The 22125-nt window shown below is 34.1% G+C and overlaps 2 protein-coding genes across 2 annotated transcripts in view; one reads left to right on the plus strand and one right to left on the minus strand.

Annotated features, from left to right (window-relative positions):
- Positions 1-460: 460 nt before the first annotated feature.
- LOC137583359 (small ribosomal subunit protein eS10B) lies at positions 461-1424 on the plus strand. Its single transcript, XM_068298321.1, has 2 exons — positions 461-555; positions 808-1424. Exon 2 carries the CDS (start codon positions 809-811, stop codon positions 1289-1291), a length of 483 nt encoding a protein of 160 aa, XP_068154422.1. The 5' UTR covers positions 461-555; position 808; the 3' UTR covers positions 1292-1424.
- A 1889-nt stretch (positions 1425-3313) lies between these two features.
- LOC137583329 (serine/threonine-protein phosphatase 2B catalytic subunit 3) overlaps positions 3314-22125 on the minus strand; it is a 31465-nt gene continuing 12653 nt past the window's right edge. Inside the window, exon 2 of the mRNA XM_068298257.1 lies at positions 3314-11090. Coding sequence (XP_068154358.1) covers positions 9141-10940 — 1800 coding nt within the window. The 5' untranslated portion in view covers positions 10941-11090 and the 3' untranslated portion in view covers positions 3314-9140. The remainder of the gene's footprint in view (positions 11091-22125) is intronic.

Genomic DNA, 22125 nt, shown 5'->3' on the forward strand with positions numbered 1-22125 from the left:
CACTCTGCCAATACCAGTGGCCATAGATTCTGAATTTGTGAGCTGCTGCTTGCTGTTGCTCTGGCAGTAACTCTCGGCAAATACCAGCGTCTGAGTCCCGTCTTGAAGGCAGGTCAGGAATATGACAAAGAACTGAAATTGAAAACTGTTTATTACCTGTGAATATGGTTGATATATTGTAAATATGCACCTTATGCACATACGGCAGGTGGTGGTTATATACTTCGTCTATATTTAACGAGTAGACCAAATTCTTTTTGAGCCACACAAATAGAACAAAAAAAAACATAAAAAAAAAAAATTTTAAAAAGTGCACAAATTCAAATTCGATAGGTTTTTCTCCAAAATGTTGATTTTCGATAGGTTTTGCTCCGAAATGTCGATTAACCGATAGATTTGCTCCGATAATGTCGATTAATGTCGATGTGGCAGCCCAAAAATCAACTCTGGGGTGATGCCACTCAGTTATTTGGTATCGATTGGGTTTGGCAACCCTGGTGAGCTGTCGATTACCTTTTCCTTTCTTTCCGGTCTCTGCCCCATAGAAGACGCAAAGTACGTGAAAAATAAAAAAACTAATCTTAAAAATAAGCCGAAATCCGTTTATATAGAAACTTAAATACGTTTGCAATATAATCGAAATCAATTGCTACAACTGTTTTAAATTGTGTTTAGTGCTTTTTTTTTTTGTTTACGTTGGAAATGGGAAAGACATTTCTAAAAACAACAACAACGAACCTATTGAAATAAGTTGAATATTGAGTTAAACCTAAACTAACACTTTTTTTTCTGTTCTGTTTTGTGCAGCATGTTCATGCCAAAGGCTCATCGTGTCGCCATTTATGAGTACCTCTTCAAGGAGGGCGTCATTGTGGCCAAAAAGGATTTCCATGCCCAGAAGCATCCCGAGCTGGAGACAATTCCCAATCTGCATGTCATCAAGGCTCTGCAGTCCCTGCACTCTCGCGGTCTCGTCAAGGAGCAGTTCGCATGGAGACATTACTACTGGTATCTGACCAACGAGGGTATCGAGGAGCTGCGCAGCTACTTGCATCTGCCACCCGAGATTGTGCCCTCCACATTGAAGCGTCCCGCCCGCTCGGAGACAGTGCGTCCACGCCCAGCCGCTGGTGGCCCACGCGGTCTCGGTGATGCATCTAAGACCGGCGAGGACCGTTCGGCCTACAGACGTGCTCCCGGTGGCAGCGGTGTCGACAAGAAGGGTGATGTCGGACCCGGTACTGGTGAAGTGGAATTCCGTGGCGGTTTTGGACGTGGCTCGCGCAACTAAATTTCTTTGCGCCAACCTTTTTTTTATATTATAAAAAAAACATTGAAAAAGAGAAATTATATTAAATCACAGTAAAAGAAAATGTTGATGAAAAGGAGGATTCCCCCAACAACAACAAAGTAAAAACGGAAAATTGTGTGTGTTGTTATTGTTGCATTTCAAAAGGAAAAGCCGGCATGAATTAGAAGGAGATATGTTCAAGTGAAACAAAATGTTTTGAGTTCAACACATTTGATTTTATTTTTTTCTTTTTTTTTCTGTTGTGTGCCACAAAGATTTATTCCCTACCAGTTGCAAGGATCTCTGGCTTTCTATACGTCGACAGACAGAGCAAATCCTTATGTTTTGAGTTTTGTATTTCATTATTATTTGTGTGTTCCATTATACGTAATACAAAATTTGCTAGAGCCAAAGACGTTCGCCACTATAGAAGATGTTATCCCTGCGAAAAAGTGTTTCCCTTCACAAGATACAATTTACTTTAAGTGGCAATCTATTCTTGTCTAAGCCAAGCAGTTAACGAGGCCGATTAGACAGCTACAGCATTTGATTCGAAACCAATCAATGTGAATCGCATTTAAACCAGAATTTGTGTATTTCACCGAACATGTCAAGCCAAAAATAACTAAAAACCATTTCTTTTACCGAAGTAATTGCTGAAGATCTTTTCTCACAGAACCTCTATGTTGAGACGATTTGAGAATGAGCTTATTTTTAAATTTATACCAAAAACGACACTAATTGAATTAAATTTAATATCAATAACATCCAAAGAGTTTGCAAATGAACAACAAAATAGAAAGAAGACAGAGACGACCACTTCGATAACTTCTAAAACAGTTAATAAATTTATTCAATTTGAAGCCGAGTCCCTTATTATTTTTCATCGATGTTCCTTTTGGTCATAAATCATAAATCACCATGGTCAATTTCAACTACTTTTGAAATATAATCTATTTTCGATTTCGATATGATATTATTTTCTTGCTGCGACCTTGAAAGCGGTGCAGGATTAAGACATCGCGGGGCCTGCAGCAATCCAAAAGCCTAATATAAGTTTTATGCTTCATAATGCAAGTTAGAAGATCACTTTCCAATGTAATAACAGGAATGAAAAGTCTTCAGAAACCATTCGCAAAAGATGTTCTGTTTCTTTAAAATTCGTTAAATTAAGGTTTCTTGTTCAGTGGCATTTTTGGTCTCGCGTGATAGTTTGCGTGATTTATATTTTAATTCATTATTTTTAAAAGCATTAAAATGAAATATCACTTTCAAATATCGGTTCCAAAATTATAAGATTTTAAGAATTTCCCGTAATTTTTAATTCCAGGAAGAAATAACGCTACCAATAATCCGCTAATTTTATGTGGTTGCAAAAATCTTTAAAAGGTTTTACAGCCTTTGATAAAACTTGGGTATCTTGGGGAATCTTTATTTTAAATAAGGGTTTGCCGATTTAAAATAAAGGGTTTGCCGAAACAAGTTGGCGAAACCCGTTAACATTCAGTGCTGCTAACTAGGTCCGAAGAATGGTGTTAATTAACAGCTGTTATCTAACATTGCCGAATAAAAATATAGGGGGACATTGATAAACAACAAATACTGGGTGTAATAAAAAATAGTGGCTGTCGCAGCAACGGTAGAAATATTTAAACTTCGTTTTCTCTTATTCATTCAATTGATCAAAAGAAGTTCGAGAGACACTATAAACTAATCAAGTTGGAAATTAGTTAAAATAAGTCACTTAGTTAATTGAGTTAGCTATTTGACTTCACTTTACTTTAATTATAACTCAGACTGTTGATAGTTTTGGCCATAAACAGTCTCAAGATGAGCTATTCATCCATCTCTTTGATTTTTCAACCTGATTCGGCTAAAGTTGATGAGGTTTTTGAGATTTCGCAAACTTATTTGGTGTTTTGTCCCCAATTCCCCCGTCCCACATAATACATACAGAAAAGGAAAAGGAGTTATCCCCCACTGAAAACGTGTTTGTTAGAGGAAATAATAAACGTGCGCTCATTTTATTCTCAGGATAGGTACTTGTATATTTTTTTTATGTTGTTTTTTTTTTTGTTTGTATTGTGTTTTGTTTATGGTTTTTGTTTTTCTTCTTTCTTGTTAATATTAATTATGTTAATAACATTGATAATCATTTTTGTTTGCTTTCACTTAATGTTAAAACGCTTTTGTCTGCTGCGGCATTTCTTCCTTGCCTTTGCTTCATTTTTTGTTTTGTTTTTTTTTTATCAACTTTTTGGTTTTTGTAAATTAATATTCTTGCATACACAATATTTGTTGTTGTTTCTTGTTTTGCAATGCCTTTCGTCTTTTGTTTTGTTATTATATTTCTTTTGTTTGCATTTTTTTTATAAATTTATATATAATAATAATGCTTTCACTGTTTAAATTTGTTAATTTATTTTTATTTGTTTTCGGTTTAATAATAAAATTGAAAATTTTTAAGAGATTTATCTAGATGTGTGTGATGTTTTCTTTGTTTGTTGTGTGTTTGTGTGTGTCTTGTTTTCTTTATAATTTATTAACTTTTTATGTTGCCTTTTAAATATTATTTACTTTTTGTCCGTTTTAATATAAGTATATAAATATTTTGTTGTAATTTTTAATTTGTTTGGGGTTTTATACAGATATATATATATATATGTATATATATATGTGTGTGTACATACAAATTTGTGTACGCATATATTATATATATAATTTTTATTTTGTGTAAAGTTTTGTTAAATTTATTTATTATTTTTAAAGCATTCGAGGGCAGGAAGTAGATGTTGAAAAATACATGTATCAAAACAATTAAGGTAAAAACTATACAAATACATATATGTATATATACATATACATATATATGCACGCATATATGTATATATTATACATTATGAATACATACATATATAGGTATATAGAAAATGTTTCTCATTCGCTTTGTTTCTTATGTTCTTCTCATCGAAGTTTTTCTATTACCTTACAGGACATAACATATTTCGTAGCCTTCCAAGGGAGAACTTTGGCCGGGCTCAGACAGAACAGACTAATGCAAATACATACATATATAGATTTTGGATCCGAGTTTTGATTTATAGAATGTCAGCTCAAATATGCCAATGAATAAATTTATAATTTTAAGATATGGATTTTGTATTCATAGACAATTTGTTTACCCAAATCCATAGGCTGATCTAGAGGTGGAAATTTGCTCCTAAAAGTATGCAAGAAGCCATCTAGAAATGTTTTAAGTTGGTGATGAATACTTTTTCAGCCTATTGCATACTTTAAAGGGCAAAGTTTGCCCATTTCACAGTTGTAGATTCGTCTAATCGGACCACTACATAATTTAGAAAGATCTGATTAGTAGTAAAGGTTATCAACTAAAGGATATAACTTAGATGATTTTAGTCCTTGACCTGAAAGGCTATAGAAAAATCGATGCAGCTTTCTAATACCATTTGTTTTCTTATGGGAAGGGAAAAGGTTTTATCCTTCATAATTAATTTTGCTATATTTAAGGGGAAGGGGAAAAAAAAACAAGCAACCTAACTAAATTCAACTATTAATATAAATTAATAAAGTGTAGAAGAAAAAAAAATTATAGAAAGATTTGATTGTACATCAGGTGGACAACAACAACAAATTAATTAAAAACCAAAAACAATTCGAATTGTTATTGGGAAAAGTTTAATTTGTTTTTTCTTCTGTTTTTTGCTTTGCCACGTAACAAGTTTTGTTCTTGTTTTCTTGACGTTTTCTTTTGGTTTTTTAATATGTTTATTAATTATTAATATTGGTTTGTTTGTAGTAGAAAATTTACCATTAGAAAATGTATGCATGTTTTGTTTGAGTAGGGGAGATGAGAGCGAAAGAGAGAGAGAGAGAGTGTGTGAGAGAGAAAGCGAGAAGAGTAGAGCTGAACGGGAAAGAGCTTAGGTATACATACATACATATTTTTTTACATAAATATATGTATGCATGTGTGTGTGTGTGTATATAGTATAAAAGTATTGTTTGATTTTTCGGTATATATATTTTATATTTTTAATTCCCTTTTTGTGTGTGTGTGTGTTTTTTAGCGCTTTTTTCTTGACTTTATTTATTTAATTATTTGATTTTTTTTTTTTTTTTTTTTTTTTTTTTTTTTTTGGTAGTTGGAGGAAAAAGTATACATTTTCATTTTATTTACTATATATTTATATAGTTTGTATGGGTTTTATTCGGCATAAAATTCATTGGATTTAAAAGAATATATGTATATATTTTTTTTTTAAATTTTGTAGTATTGTTGATTTAATTTTTGTATTATTTTATTTTGGAATTTGAAATGCATAAACTTTTGTAAACTTTTTTTGTTTTTTACTTTGCTTTGGTTGTTTGAATTCTTTGTTTTTGTTTTTTTATGTAGAGAGTGTGTTACGAACGCTTAAATTTACATATGTATATGTATATATATATTTAATTTTTTTTCCTTTTTTTGTTTTGTTGGTTTATATTGTATATAATAATATTTTGTTCTTCTTGTTCTTTATTTTCTGGCTACGCATGGGCACTACCAGTCTCTCTCTCGATTACAAAAGGCAATTGAGGAACAACTGAAGACATAATACCAGAAGCTAAAATTGGCATGGCCAAAGTTTCTATCCCTCTCATATGGGGGTGGGGGGTTGATATTAGTTCAATCAATCAATAAGAGATCAAAGACAGTTGAAAATTGTGACATCCAAACATTTCTGAATTGAATTGATTTTCGTTATCAAAAATGAACAAATATTTGCCGATTTTTGTTAGAATTTGTTTTTCTTTTAAATCACTCTAAATAATAGATTTCAAATCGTTATGTCTAGTTTAACATTTCCTATCCTATCCATCTAGATATATCAGATGTAACGATATTTAGATGAATGGATGGCAAATTTAATATTTTTATTTGCCTGCTTTTAGGTGCTAGAGGTAAAATGTAATTGTTGCCGCTGCTACTAGGAGTACCCATGTTGCATTTAAGTATCATCATCTCGGCTGTTTATGTATGTGTTATCAAGGTGTATGTGTGTGTGTGTGTCTGTGTGGCTGTAAACTTAATTCTTCTCTAATTATTTGCTCTAACCTGTCTCTCTCTGTTGCTGCTGCTGCTGCTTCGTTTAACTATTTTTATTCTTTGTTTCTCATTCGCTTTCAAATCGAATCGACCCGCAATTATCTCAAGTGTATATATATATATAATCTGCTTATTAGTTATATATATATATATATTTGTGTATGTATGTATGCATGTATATTTGTTTTATAAAGTACTTTAAAATTGCTATATGTTTGCATTTTGTATTACATTTTCTGCTTCAATTTTGGATTTATTTGCAATTCTTGTTGCTGCTGTTGCTATTCGAAGTTTAAACAAATCTTTCATTCATTTCATCATCATTCTATTGTGTTTTAGTTTCTTTAAACTTAATAGTTAGATTCACATGGTTTTTTCCTTTTTTTTTTTTTTTTTAGATTTCTTTTCTTCTTTTTTGTTTTGTTTTGGTTTGTTTTTAAGATATATATCGCATATAATATAATTTTGTTTAAGAAAACTTTGTTTTTTTTTTTTGTTGCTTTTTGTTTTTTGTTTTTTTTTTGTATTTTTTTTCATTTATTATTTAAATTCATTTAAATTTATTTTACTTAATGCATAGAGAAAAAGTGTAGTAAACAATATAAATATACAATAATGAAGTAGAAACAACAATTTAGTATGTGTACATTCGTGTGTGTGTGTGTGTGGGTGTATGTGTTTGGTTAAAAGTAGTTTACAATAAATTAAAATAAACAAGTTAACAAAATTCATATAAATTGCTGGGAAATAGAAATATGATAAACAAAAAATTCAAATAGTTCCTATACATGATTCACATAGTTTTTTTTTTTTGTTTTGTTTAAAATATAATCAAAAATTTAATTTTTGTTTAAAGTATACAAGGAGAAAGGATTTGGGCACACACACACACACACACACGCACTCACTTATATGCATACATATACATAGACACACAGCCAGACTAGCAGTTAGCGCAGTAGAAAATTGTATAGCCTAACCAACAGGCGCAGCCCAATAATGAGATTCATAATATATGTAGAAATAGAAAATGAGAAGGATCTTGTGGACATATTTAATGCTCCTGCGTGTATGTGCGTAAGTGCGGGTGTTTGTATATTTGTTTGTGTGTGTGTGTGTGTGTGTATGTGTATATACAATTATATATTAAATATATATATAAATATATATGTATGTATTCAGCTATTGACTACGACATAGATGGCACGTATATAAAGACCACATACACAATCACCAGATGAGAGAGTGTGAGGCGAATTATGGCGACAAACGATAAACTTTGAGTTTATGCTTCATGTGTATATTAGATAATGTAAGTGTGTGTGTGTGTGTGTGTGTGTGAGAGGGTGTATTATGTGTTTGTGTGAGAAAAAGATGTAGAGAAAGATTCAGTCGTTTTTTTTGGTTTTCTTTTTTCGTTTTTAGTTTTGTTTTTCATTTTTTAAAAATATAGTAGTAAAATATTTTGGATTATTCCGAATTTCGATTCGTAATTCCGGCACAATTTCAAAATCAAATATATTTATGTATATATATGTATGTATGTATATAGGTATATAAAAAAACAGTTTAAAAACCAAAGAAAAAGGTATAGTACAACAGATCAGATTAGATTTTAGGCTAAGTGACAACAAAAGCAAAACTACGATCAACGTAGTGGGGCTTAACCGGAAACTGACAGTTGGATGAAGTTGTCCTCACTCTCTGTGTCTCGTGTTATTTTTTGTGTTTCAAATTAATTGCATAATTGAAAGTTTTCGATTTTTTGAGAGAATTACGAATCGGTATTGAGAATAATGCCGATTTTTTTTTTTTTTTTTTTTTTTTTTTTTTTTTAGCTGTTTGTTAGGAAGTTTTTTTTCACTTTGCATTTATTGGTGTATGTTTTTTTTGTAATTTCCTTTTGTGTTTGTTTTTTGTGTGTGTATATGTATATATAGAGATGTATATAGTAGAGACGAGACTTTTGTTTTGTTTTGTTTTCTTTTTGAATTAGCAAAGTAATTAAATTTACCTAAAAATTTCTTGTTGTTTTTCTCTTCATCTTTTTCAACTTGTTTTCTTTCTTTTTATGAATTCCTTATTTGTTGTTTTTTTTTAGTTTTTCTTGTTTTCTTCTTTTTTTTTGATATAATGTTGCACAAAATTTTGATATATAATATATATATGTATATAATCATATATAAGTATATCTTTTTTTGTAACTGCTTTTAATAATTAGCTTTTCGCTTTATTCTTTCTTTTCTTTTTGCTGTTGTTGTTTTTGTTTAAATTGTATAATACCAATAAATTGTATATTTTTTGTTTTCATTTTTGCTTTAAATTTGTTGTGTTTTGTTTTTGTTTTTACTTGTTTGTTGTTGTTATTGCCTGGGGTAGTGGGGCATTTTTCATTTTCTTTGGCGGCTTCAGTTTTATTGATTATGTTGTAGATGTGTTGGTGTGTGTGAGTGAGTAAGTGTGTGTGTGTGTGTGTGTATGCCGCATTTACTAAACAAATTTTGTTTTATTTTGTCTTCGTCGTGTCTTGCTTGGACTATCAAAAAACACTACTAAAGGAGTAGCTCCTCGCTCCTCGCTCCTATCCCTATTCTGTTTGCTTCATCTAATCATCCTTTCGTGATCGATTGATCGACTGACTGTCTGTCTGACTGACTGACTACTAACTGACTAAGTTTTTCTTTTTATTAATTTTTAATTTTTGTTTGGTTGTTTTGTTTTATTTGCCACTCTGTCTTAAAATTATCCATTGATTGAATTCGCATTTGCATTGGCCGCTGCTGCCGCTGCCGCTGAAAGTGATTTCTGTCCCTCTTCCGCCGGCGATGGAGTGGCATCTCGACGTGGTGGCATTCGTTCATTCACCGCATCCAGTCCCTTGGCCTCCGCAAATGAGGTAATTTTGTGATTGGGTGAGAAGCCCTGCATGGCATTCTTAAGCGATTGCTTGCCACCGGACAATGCGCCCAAGGGTAAAGCGCCCGTCGGCGTAAGACCCTTCAATTGCAACACCGACTCCGATTCCTCACGCAGTACGGAGAAAACGCGTGCCATTTTACCAATGGCACGAATCTTATTGCGTATAACCTCTTTGCGTAATGCTGCCTCATCGTCAGATAGGGGCTCCTCGCTCTCCTCGGTCATAAGCTCGTCGTCGGAGCAAATGTTGAGGACATTCACTAGCATCTCGGTGACCTTCTCGCCGACAAATGGCAGCGACCAGGTGAACACATCCATGAAATTGGGCAACCAATATGGATGGGGAGAGCAATTGAATTGCCTAATGTTCATCACATTGTTCTCATATTTAAGCACAGCGGCCTTATTATTATAAACATCGAGATAATTTGGCGCCGAAAATATGGTGATCAGCGATGGGAAACCGGTGGTCTGGCTCTTGCGATACATTCGATAGCCGGCATCCTGTGCCTCATGCGCCCGAATGATCGATAGCAGGTTATTATTCTGCAGGAAGTCACAGCAAGCCGCATAGCTGTAGAAATATGAACAGCCTCGCACCGAATTGTGCGTATAGAAATCGGAGTTTTTCTCATTACCAAAATCTTCCAACGGATCGGACCACAACAGATCGCACATGGGGCCAAATGCTGGTGGCTCTTTAAAGCGATCCAAACGTCGTATATCCTCCAGTTCATGTATTTCCGGCGACAGTCCACCATGTACGCATAGGAATTGTTGATTCATTAGCGCAGCAAGTGGCAGGCAATCGAATGCATCCATGCAGGCATCATAGACTCTTTCCGAATACTTGATTTTACACTCCTGCTTGAAGGTAAAATACTCGGTTAGATGCCGGCACTCGTGATTACCGCGCAGCAGGAACAATGTCTGCGGATATGTGATCTTCAGTGACCACAGATATAGAACGCATTCAATGCTAAAATAGCCTCGATCCACATAATCGCCCAAAAACAAATATTTTGTTGTGGCCGGTGAGCCGCCAATTTCAAAGAGTTTCATCAAATCATAGAACTGACCATGAATGTCGCCGCACACGGTCACAGGGGCCTCAATATCGATCATTGTTTTCTCTTGCCGCAACAATGTCGCTCCCTCCTGTATGATCCGCAAGGCGGCACTCTCCTCGATCCTGCCCTCCAGTATAAAGTGCTGTTTAAGTACATCGTGTTGCGGTTTGCCACTGCGGGCATCAAATACATCGGCGCAGGTAAGTTTGCGGCTTGGCGGAAATGGTACACTATCGATGACACGCTCCTTAGTCGATATTGTGCTACGTTTTGTCGGGCTCTGTGGTGGAGGAGGACCTCCACCTCCACCGCCACCTCCGGATGAGGCAGATCCTGCTGTTGTGGTTGGTGCTGCAGTTGTTGCTGCTGCTGTGTTGTTGCTACCCGCTGCTGCTGCTGCTGTCGTCGTCGTCCCTGATACATTCTTGTTGCTATCGTGTGTTGTATTATTTACCCCACCAGAAGATGCAGAATTTGATCCAACGGCATTGCTCTTCTGCTGCGATTGCTGATTGCTGCTGCTGCTGTTACTTTGTGCAATTGGCGACGACATTTTGGCAATTAATGGTGTCTATTTTCCTATCGTGCCACCAACCACCACGTCCTATGGAGGGGTGCAAGCGCACAGCAGCTTGTTTTCAAGAAAGTCAACTGCAACTGCAACTGATGCAACCACCAAGCTTCAAGTCAAACTGTTGGCGACCTGCAAAGAAAAGGAAAACAAACACAGCTAGTTATTCATTCTAGAATACACATATATGTATATATAATTGTGGCACATGTATATCAGATATTTATGTAAATATATGCCACCCACATGTGGTGTATCTAACCTAGTACTGCTGCACACAATTTCAGAGAATTTTTAAACAATGGACCCACGAAAATTTTGGCAGTTCTGTTTTTAATTGAAATAATAAGCAAAATACACACACACACAGACGGACACACAAACACACCAACAATTTATAAATAACACCATTAGCAGCTGCAGCACGAATCAGATGAAGATTGTCCGATCATCAAATTACTATAGTTAGGATCACAGCAAATTCCGTTATATTTTTCGGTCGGTTCCGGCACCACAATCCGTTCGTCATTCAGTCATCATTTGGCCTGACTCATTTCCCCCCATGAGCATTCCGTATTTTGACTTTTAAGTGTCTACTAAATTCAATTTTTATAAATATATATACATATGTAAATATATCATTGTAGATTGTTTAATCTAAAATCGAGAAATTTAAATAAAAATATTCAAATTAATCTTGACTGTGATAAAGTAAACATAGAAGAAACTCGTGTCTATGTGAAATTCCTAATCATATCATGAATACATAAATTGAATTTGGTATATTAAAATTGAGTACTTTACACGTATTGACAAATTCAAATTACTTTTTAACTGTTTTGGAGAATTTACCAGAATATATTTATTAGTTCGTTAGGTTTGAAATACAAGTTAGATATATAGATAACAATCGCTTCTATACCTAATATAGACTCTATTTCTTCCCAGTTAATCATTGTGCTTGGGTGATCAAACATTATATTCTTATGGAGTATGCTTCAAGATCCTTGAAGTTCTCTTCGCAATATCCAATATCGTTTTCTCAAAAATTAATTAACCAAAATAAAAGTTGATTAAATTAGATGCAAGATATTGATTTTCAAAGTTTTAGTTCGTATTAAAAGAAAGTATTGGAAAATAAAAAGTATCGGAAAATATCAATCGAATTCTTATTAAAATCAAAGTTTTGTCATCCTTTTCTGTCTCTAGAAATCAGCCATGAAGTTATGTGTCTAGGATCACAAGGATGATTTTCGCTTCAAAAAGTCTATGATCTTTTTTAGACTAAATATTTTCTACAGGGTAGTGAAAAGTTCAGTTGTTACACTTATTTCTCTTATGTTTTTTGATTCATAAAGGCGCGTCATCTAATGTCTTCTTGTTGTTGGTTTGCCTTGTTGCACTTGATTAATTGCACAACAGTTTCGTAATAATAAATGTTTAAACAATGTTGCCGTCTTCTTTTTCCCCCTTTCAGTAGCATTATTATTATTTATTTGTTTTTTTTTAGTGTTCTGCATAAATGAAAATATGCTAAAACAAAAAAACAAGGAGAAAAAGAAAGGCAGAAATCGACGCTGTCTGAATAAATAAAATGCTAACAATCCACTGCCTGTGTTTGTGTCTGCTGCCTGCCTGTTCACTGGTAATGTTGGTGCAGTTGTTGCACATCTCGTGTAAACACAACCCATAGACCAAACACACACACACACACCCACACACATACTGTGACAGAGAGACAAGTGGAAGTGACGTATTGACTGACAACTGCAGCACAATTACCACACTGTCTTGCGCTCCCCATAGCCCATTACCCTTCAGAGGGCGGCTAACTTACTGCAAGTCAAAAATGTTGGCTAATTGAACGTTGGCAGTTAACAGATCCATAGCTAAACTCTGTAACATCCTTGCCCAAAGATCCTGCATTTAGATAGTTGTAAGTGTACAATATACATTTCATTTGCAGTCATTTATTTCCCTTCATTTACACGACAGTAAGGGAACCATCTAATAGATAAAAGGAACAGAGATAGATTTCCGTGCTTTTCCACATATGAACATATGTATTTAGGGGTACCTACAAGAGGAACTAATTGTTAACTTCAACAGAAATCACAAATTTCCTTAACTGCTTCATGTCTAGGCCCTTTTGCGACCAAAAGGCCGAGTAATTTTAGCAAGAACTGATTGGTATTCGTCTTTAGTATGTACTAGAGCCTTCCACCAATACAATCTTGAAGTACTTTTAAAATATTATAAAATCAAGTGGTATCTAGAAGTGTTGGGTTACTGAACAAAATTGAATGACTCCCTTAAGTAAATGAGTGAACAAATTCACCTAAAAAGATGCCCCGTATTCTTATTCAGCAACCCACTTACTCACTGAATCGGTGAGTCAGTGACTTATTTCACCGAGTTACTAGTTCCTTACTAACTTGTTTGGCCTTTCTTACATTTGAATCAAATCAAAATGCAAAATAATAATCAAAAGATAGGTAGGCTTTAGTCTGAGATTCTTTTATTGTGGCAAACAAGCGTTAATACAAATGAGTTAACTGAACAAGTGAGTCAACAAGTGATCGACTGAGTGACTGAGTACATGAACTTATTCACTCATTAAAAAATGACTCGGTCAAATTGTTAATCAAAATGAGTCGTTTAGCTCAACTAATTAGCTAACTATTACCCCAATTAAGTAAATGAAAAATATTTTGATAAAACTTTATTGCTTAAATAAATCTATAAATTTTGAATACTTAAGCTTACTAAGTTTTACAGATCGATACGAAATGAAGTAACTAAATTAATACGACATATAATCCAATTGTTTCAAAATTAAGTACTCGGAAGAATGTACATAAATTGTGCTTGTGTTTGTTTCTTATACAAATACCTGCCGAATTATTCTTAAACTAATACCCAATTAGTCGATTTTAATCGAAAAGTTTGTAAATGTCTCAAACTTTGTTTTAAAAACTCCAAAAAATGTTCAGAATTGTTTCAAAATTGTCAATCGATTGATATTCTAAAAATTTCTTTAAAAAAGAATTCTATTGAAATTTAAAATTTATTATTTCATTTAAAAAATAAAAGAGTATTTTAGCGAACGGTGCTTCGGTTCGGTTAACGAATACAGAATTTGTTGTGGCATCTCGATTTTTTCTCATAAATAACCAATTTGCAATTTATAACTGGGTCGGCGGCGCTATCTTGTGGTTTTTGGGGAGATGGTTGGTCGATGGTTGATGCCTCTTTGACTAGTGGCCCTCTGGCTAGTGAAGGGTGGGTGAGTGGTTCGGTTTATGGTTGGTTCTATTACTTTTTGCGGTTTTCCATATGCCGCCATCGCAGTCAGTCGATACCGGCAGCGTCTTTAATCCACTAACTTAGTGAAAAACTAGTTTTAGGTGTGTTAGCGATAGCACAGGATTGAGGTGGTAAGCAATAATTAAGTGGGTGGTAGAATGAGGCCAGAGCCCTTTTTTTCACCCTAGTGGTGTTTGAAAATTGATTTAAATACAATTTTCGTGATGTGCCCTGCGACGACGTCGACGACCTAAAAACTTTCACATGCAAAATTTGAAACATTGTGTGTACATGAACACACTCCACACACACACACACACACACACGCAGACATTAGAAAAGGGTAGCGCAAAGGTGGTGCGCTACTTCAACTATGACGAACAATAATGAAAGGATTATTTATAATAGTATCCAGGACACAGGATTCAATTAGGCTCATTGATAACGATGACACGGGCTAACATGGAGGAATTAGATCATATGGGTGCAAGCGAGAGGAAACGACAGCAGAGAGGTCGCCCACACTCTCTCCATTATTAATCCATGATGCAATAAGTCTGAGCAAAAGCTTGGTACCTGATAATTTAACCGATTTACTTTGCTACATTCTACTAAATAAAGGTACAATGCAAGGAAGAAAGTATCTCCGACCATATTAAATGTATATATGCATGCATATAATGGATAAATCAAGGATACGCAATAATTGATTACTTTGCTCACTCTTAAGAACAATTTGACATGAGAACATGAGACATGAGAAAGAGAGATCAAAAGACGTTTCACCTTCTCAAATTCTGGTCGAGCTCAAGGATTTAACTTGTCGATATTGTTACTTAATAGGAACTTCCGTAGAAGATTGTCGTAAGCTGTACCTGTACCCTGAAAGGAGGATATAATGGATAATTTTTGTGGTTTTAAATGTCCTTGCCTTACAGATGAACATTACAATATAGAAAATTGGACTACACTCAAACAAATCGCTAAGATGTAATCATTTAGTAGGTTAATTCCAATATTCTGAAGGCATGGTATATCTCGGCAGGATCAGGCCATTTTATCACTCCCATAGAACCGATCGGTCAATAAGATTCTTATCCTCTCATTCAGATGACTATATCGTACATATCTCTTCTATAGAAAGAAATGGTTTATCAATCGATTTAATAACCTAACAATAAGCTATCATCATTTTATATTACACTTTTCACCTTTGACTTTTTGACTTGAGCTCTCTTATTAGGATTCTTTTGATGACATATTATTGTGAAAAGAATAAGGAAAGAAGTTAATAACAAAGAAAATAAGACCAAATTCCGTTAAATATATGTGAAAGGGAGCATGGTGTATTATCATCTTAATTAAATGGTGGAAGAACAAACTTTTTCGTATGCAAATTGATATGCTTTTGAAGTGTGTGAGCGTGTGCGTGTGCTGTATGCTTTTGAGCTTCGTCATTTCAGTTCAGTTCAGTTCGGTTCTGTTCCGTTTCGTTCTGTGCTGATTTTTTAATTATTAAACAAGTTTCAGGAAGAGGCAGCGGCGGCGGTGGCAGCAAGCGAGCGGCAAGTGAAAACAACATTTTATCACACTGCCGTTTATATGGCAGACCGAGCAACAGACCGACCGACCGACCAACAGACCAAACGACAGACCGACCAGAGCAACCCACCAACGATTCTTGCTAATTTCCATGCATATACAAACACATGCGTATCTGTACATACATACATGCAAGCATATAGACGGCATATTCCATTTGTTTGTTCATTGTTAAGTTTTTATTGCTTTGCGCATATTTTTGCCTTTACACTGCTCACACACAGACACACACACACACGGAATAAGTAAATTTTTAACATTTCCAGGTGTATGCCAAGAGAGCAGGAGGAAGGGGAGGATGAAGGGCAAGCGACAAGCGAATAGAAGCCAGCCAGAAATAATGAAATTTGTTTACAGTTTCTGTGGTGTCTGTTCTAACTATTGCAATATTCAAAGAGAGATATAAGAAATACACACATATATAGAGAGATTTACACACACACACATACATGAATTTGGTATTATGTATGTATTTATATTAACATACATATAGTATATACCTGGTAATTAAAAAGCAATTATGCATACAATATTCATTCTTACAGACAGCCAAAAAAAAAAGAGAAATATATATATATATATATCTATATTAAACACCACGACGAATGGATTTTTAATATTTTTGCTTTTTCGTGATAGGAAAATAATAATTGGGAATGTCGAAAACTTGCATATGTTTACCATTACCATTCCAGGGAGATGGAAAATTAGCCAATCTTCATTTGTTGAATTCAAAATATGAACTTATATAGGGAATCTGAGGTTCTAGGGGGTGACAATTGTTCTTAGAAGATCTGAGACTCAAAGCCACGTTTTCGGACTAGAAGACTAGAAGTGTTTTTCCACAACGTGTGTTGTTAATTGAAGTTCTAGTCATATGCTAGCTTAGTAGTCTGTGACAATTGTAAAGTTATATTATATTTTCCTTAGTGCATCTTCAGATGAACACGATATTTAAATATATAGATTTTTTGCACATTTCATACTGATCCATTTGCGCTTAATGAATCTCTTGCAAAAGTCGATTGCCTAATAATTATATAATTAATGTCCTTCATTTCTTTTGAAATCGATTAAAATTAAACCAGGATTTTTCACAAATGATTACTATAACCAATTAAAAAAAAAACCTATATAATGTTCTCACATTATGGTCGCCTACTTTTGGAGAAGAAACCAAATTAAACAAACTAAAGGAAGAGCTGATCTTAACAGGCAGATTCCTTCGTAAAACCAAAAAGTCAATATCGTATACTCATTGAGAAACTTTATAGTTGTAGGTATAAAAATGATTTTCTGTCAATAAAATAACCAACACAGCCAATAAAATTGTTGGTAATTGTGCGCGTTTACTAGTCGTATGCGTAATGCTTATCCTATGCTGTATATTTTGCATTACTCATACGGCAAGTGTTCCCCCCATTTTATTTGCATTACGCATACGACTAGTAATCCCGTTAATGTCTGTGCTTTTTACAAGCATATCTAAGTATCTCGCTCACTCAAGCATATGGGCATCCTAGCGTCTCGGCTTTCGATGATGATCAAGAATATATAGGTATACTTTATGGGGTCGGAAAAGCTTCCTTTTGCATGTTCTAAACATTTTGGCGACTTTAATATACCATTTCACTCGATGGGTATGTCGACTAGACTAGGAAGCTAAATTTATTAATAAATGTAATTCCTTTTACGGTTCCTTTTTCGCTTATTTCTTAGTGAAGTTCTTTAGAGAGTGTCTAAATCAAAAAAAAAAATACAACGTTTCCTGATTAAGTCTGTGGACGAAATTTGAGAGAATTCTCGTGTCGCTTACACAGACAAACAATCATATTTGCTATTTTGTATCAATGATCTCAATGGTGGTAAATACAATTGCTTTGCTATACCAACATACTAGATATTGGCCTTAAAAATTGTTCATATCTTAGATTATGCCATCCATTTTGCTAGCTGCTATTTGCATGGGCGTAGTAATTAGGGCCATAGTCAGCGATGCATTGGAACGAATATAAAAAAGGGGGCTCGCCTCTAGTGTATAAAAGTCAGAAGTATTTCTTTCATATTAAATCTCTTGTGTACAATAACTAATATACAATGCGAACATGACGCATTGATACATACACATTGATGGGGGATTGGAGACACAAACGTGTTCATATATGCTAATTAAATTGTGGCCAAAGTCTGTGTCAGAAGCACAAAACACCATACCAAACTAACCAACAGCAAACGAAACACAGTCCACACTTTGACATTTGGCTTGCATTCAAATTATCATGTCAAATGGAGTCCGTGTCATAATACAATTGGCTGAAATAAGGTTGGTTGGTTCGTTGTCTGGTTCGTTGGTTGGATACAAATTGAAGGGTTTTGCTTGGCACACTTGACAATCTTCAATTGACAATCCAATCGCCTCTATTTCACATTGACAACAACTGCGTAATAGCAAACACAACAAAAACTGCAAAATAGAAAATGAAGCCAAGTAAAGCGCATTTTAATGATTATATATTTGGCAGTTATTGTAATAAATTTTAACGCTATGGTTATTAACCTCAATTTTAATGCAAATGAAAAACACTTTGACCACATTAACGACCACAACTATATAGTATACATAATTATATGTATGTATATGCATATCGATACATACTCTACACAAGAGACGGCAAAATCTATCTAGAAAATAGAAAGAAAAAATAGACCAGGGAACCGGTCTAACTCCGGCCTTGACGAAGTTTATATACCCTAGAATTTTATGCTTTCTCTGCCTAATACATAGATGAATAGACCGATAGATAAGTATAGATATCTATCTAGTGCTGTCATAATAGAGAATCTTACATCTGAAATGCTTATTTTCTTTTTAACCACAGTCAAAATTATAGGCCATTATGTACATTTTTTAATTACCTAGTTAATAAATTAAATATAATAGTACATATTAAATTTGGGAAACTTTTATTATTCCGGTGTAGAAACTATAATAAAGTACTTTGAATTTAAAATTAAAAGCACTTTTTGTGTTTGTCTGTAATTAGTTATACATCTATTTAACTAAGCAAAACAAGTCGACATACAATATTCAAGTGTGCGTATTTAGAGCCCTAATTTTCCCTATTTTCCGTAGCTTTAAATGATTTATATGAGTTCGTCTTAGACTGATCAAGAATCATTTTAGTCCTAAAACTGTAGTTTTAATTTAGTTTTCTAGTTGAAAACTTCTGCTCAAGTTTAGATCATTGTTTATTTTTAAGTAAAAGTGTATACAACAAATTGACTAGTTGCAAAAGTTAATGTTTAGGTAACCAGTTTTTGTTGTCATGTTTATGATGCATTTGTTATTTGTTATTTTTTGTTCGATATAATAGATTCTGTTTGACAGTTTATAACCTGTCCGACTTGGCATTACTTAGGTTACTCAATCTCCAATGTTAATTAGCAAAAGTCTTAACAAATACAAATACTAACTCTTAAAAGCAAACTACGATTACTTTCAGTTCAAATTCAATAACCATAAGATCAGAGTCTAGCTTATGACAATGATGTATGGATATTAATATTAAAATTATTCATAGAATGTTGTAAACTATATATATAAGAGATCAACTTAATTTGGTACCAGCTCAGATCATGGGGATATATGCAGCACTTTAAACGTTTCCTAATGCCTAATCCAATTAAATTTTTAATAATTTCAAGTCCAAGTTTATATATTAACATTACTAATATTAACGTTAAGCCCTATTAAATGCCCTCTACAAGGTTGCAGATGGATATATAGATTCGCCTGGGCGAATCAACCCTCACTGTAAAGTGCAATAGAACTGGTTAGTAGGATCGGACTACATATAACAAACCATTGATCATTGCCTACTTTAATGACTTTGAAACTAAAAGAGTTCGGGAACCGTTTACCCTTCATTTAAAGGCCGCCTTCAATTGAGATTTATTTCCTCTCACGATTCAAATCTTCTCGTCCTGCAACCTTATCTACTTGATGCAGGGTATGTATGTATCTCTCCCTCTCTCTTTGAAATGCCTAGGGCTATTATTTCGTTTTAATTTTTTGAGTAGGTATATATAACAATTATGTGCTTCTACATACACACACACATACACACACCGAAACATCCATTGGCAACAATTGACTTTTGTAAAACAATTCAATAGTTGAATCAATTAATTTGTTATTTAATTGCCAATTACTTATCTACTCAACTCACCAGGGTCACTTACATCTTAGAATCGTTTAAAGTCCTAGACATACTTTCATGTACATACATACATATTTAGGAACAATCAGAGGAAGTCGACCAATAATGGGAAAAATTGATTGTTTTGTGTTTTTCCTGAAATCCATAATTTTCGATTATGACCTCAAAAGATTGACGAATGAAAATTTTGCGAGTGTTTAGATCATCAAAATAGAGTAAGTACATATGGCCAGGGGCCTTATATTCTATGGATCGTATAAATATGCATTTTACATTTCTTGGGAGCAGCAATTGAAAAGCAATTTCATTTGCGGGTGGTCTATGGTCCGTGTCCGTGTCGGTGTCGGTGTCCGGGTCTGGGTCTGGACCAGTCGGGTCTGTGCGGATCTGGTTGGATGGTCTTTAAAATTTTCAATTGTTTTGTTACCTGAGTGAGCAGGCGTGCGATGGGTCTGGCAACCTTGTCTCGATATGCTCAAGTTAATTAAACATTTAAGAAATATTTATTGCTTTTTGCTTTTGGCTGTTGTTGTTATTGTTGATGATGCTAACAAAACAATGCGTTTAATTAATGTGAGGAGAGAATGTATTTGGATTCAACTATTTGCGAAATGTGGCAAAACTAATTAAAAAGTGTGTCGAATGCCAATGGCAAGAACAAAAGGCGAAACCGAAACCGAAACCGTTAGGCAATCATGAAAGAAAGGGATGGCATTAGGAGCAACAGCTGCTGGTTGTTTGTTTGTTTGTATGTGCGCACCCACACACTCACACACACACATACATACATATAGACAAACATGTATGTATGTATGCGTGTATGTTTACTTTCGTGTGGCAACACAGGCAAAAGGAAAGAACAAGAATAACACTTGTTGTTTGCATTTATGAACAATAGATGACACAAATATGTCTCTTTCTCTTTCTTTAGACATCTAAGTATGTATGTACATACATATGTATGTGTGTATGTAAATTTATCTAGCTCTCTCTCTCTCTTCAATGTGTGTGTGTGTGTGTGTATGGCATCGAAACAATATTTATGTTCGATTTGCATGCCACGTCTTGTTTGTTTGTCTCTATCTGTTCCCATATATGCAAGCCTTCATATGTACATCTGTATGTATGTATGTATGTATGTATGCCTGGCCCTAAGCGTACGTGTGAGATGGCAAAATGAAGCTGCCTGCTATGAAATTCTCTTAGCAGTTACAAAGTGACGATGCGTAGGCGTTTGTTCTTATCATTTGCATACAGGGCGTATGTAACGAAACAATGAGAATTATTGCGTATACGCACTGTGGAATCAAGTAGAACTCAGGATATGTGAAATGGTTTTTGGACAGATAAACGTTATCAAAATGGTAACAATGTTTGCATATAAAGGAAGAAGAGGAAATATTTGTAAAGTGTAAAGTTACTGAATTTGGAATAAAAATTTCATATGTATTCATATTCATTCTGCTTTACTTTAAAATCCATGAGGTATCCAAAATGATACACACTGTATTTTTGCCTATCGTATAAACTTGATATGTTAAGTTAAATTAAAAAGTTACAAATATATTTCAATAAAACAAAGGAAAACGAATTTGAAAAGAATAAACAACATTTTAGGGAACTTATGCAGAATTTCTTTTGCCCTGTATTCATATGTATATATGTATGGCATAGGTTGTTTTAGATTATCATAATTGCCCACTTTGAATGTGTCTTTGGTTCTCATTCGTCAGTCGTCGCAGTATAAATATATTGCCAAGATTCGCATTAAGTCGGTGACTTTTTGTTTTCGTATTTGTATATGTCAACTGATTAGAATATATAAGTACCTATATTAACATATGTATATTTCAAATTCTTATGTAAATTCTTCTTCTCTCTCTCTCTCTCAATCTCCCTGCTTTTGTAATAATGTATTTAATGGTTAGTGCAGCGTTGCCAGCCTGTTGAGCTGAAGCACCTGAATGACTGTATATATACACGCACACAATCGTACCTATGTATGTATGTATGTATGTGTGTATACAAACTATAGCTAG

The sequence above is a fragment of the Drosophila tropicalis genome, unplaced genomic scaffold, assembly GCF_018151085.1.
Source record: "Drosophila tropicalis isolate 14030-0801.00 unplaced genomic scaffold, ASM1815108v1 contig_867, whole genome shotgun sequence".
Lineage (NCBI taxonomy): Eukaryota > Metazoa > Arthropoda > Insecta > Diptera > Drosophilidae > Drosophila > Drosophila tropicalis.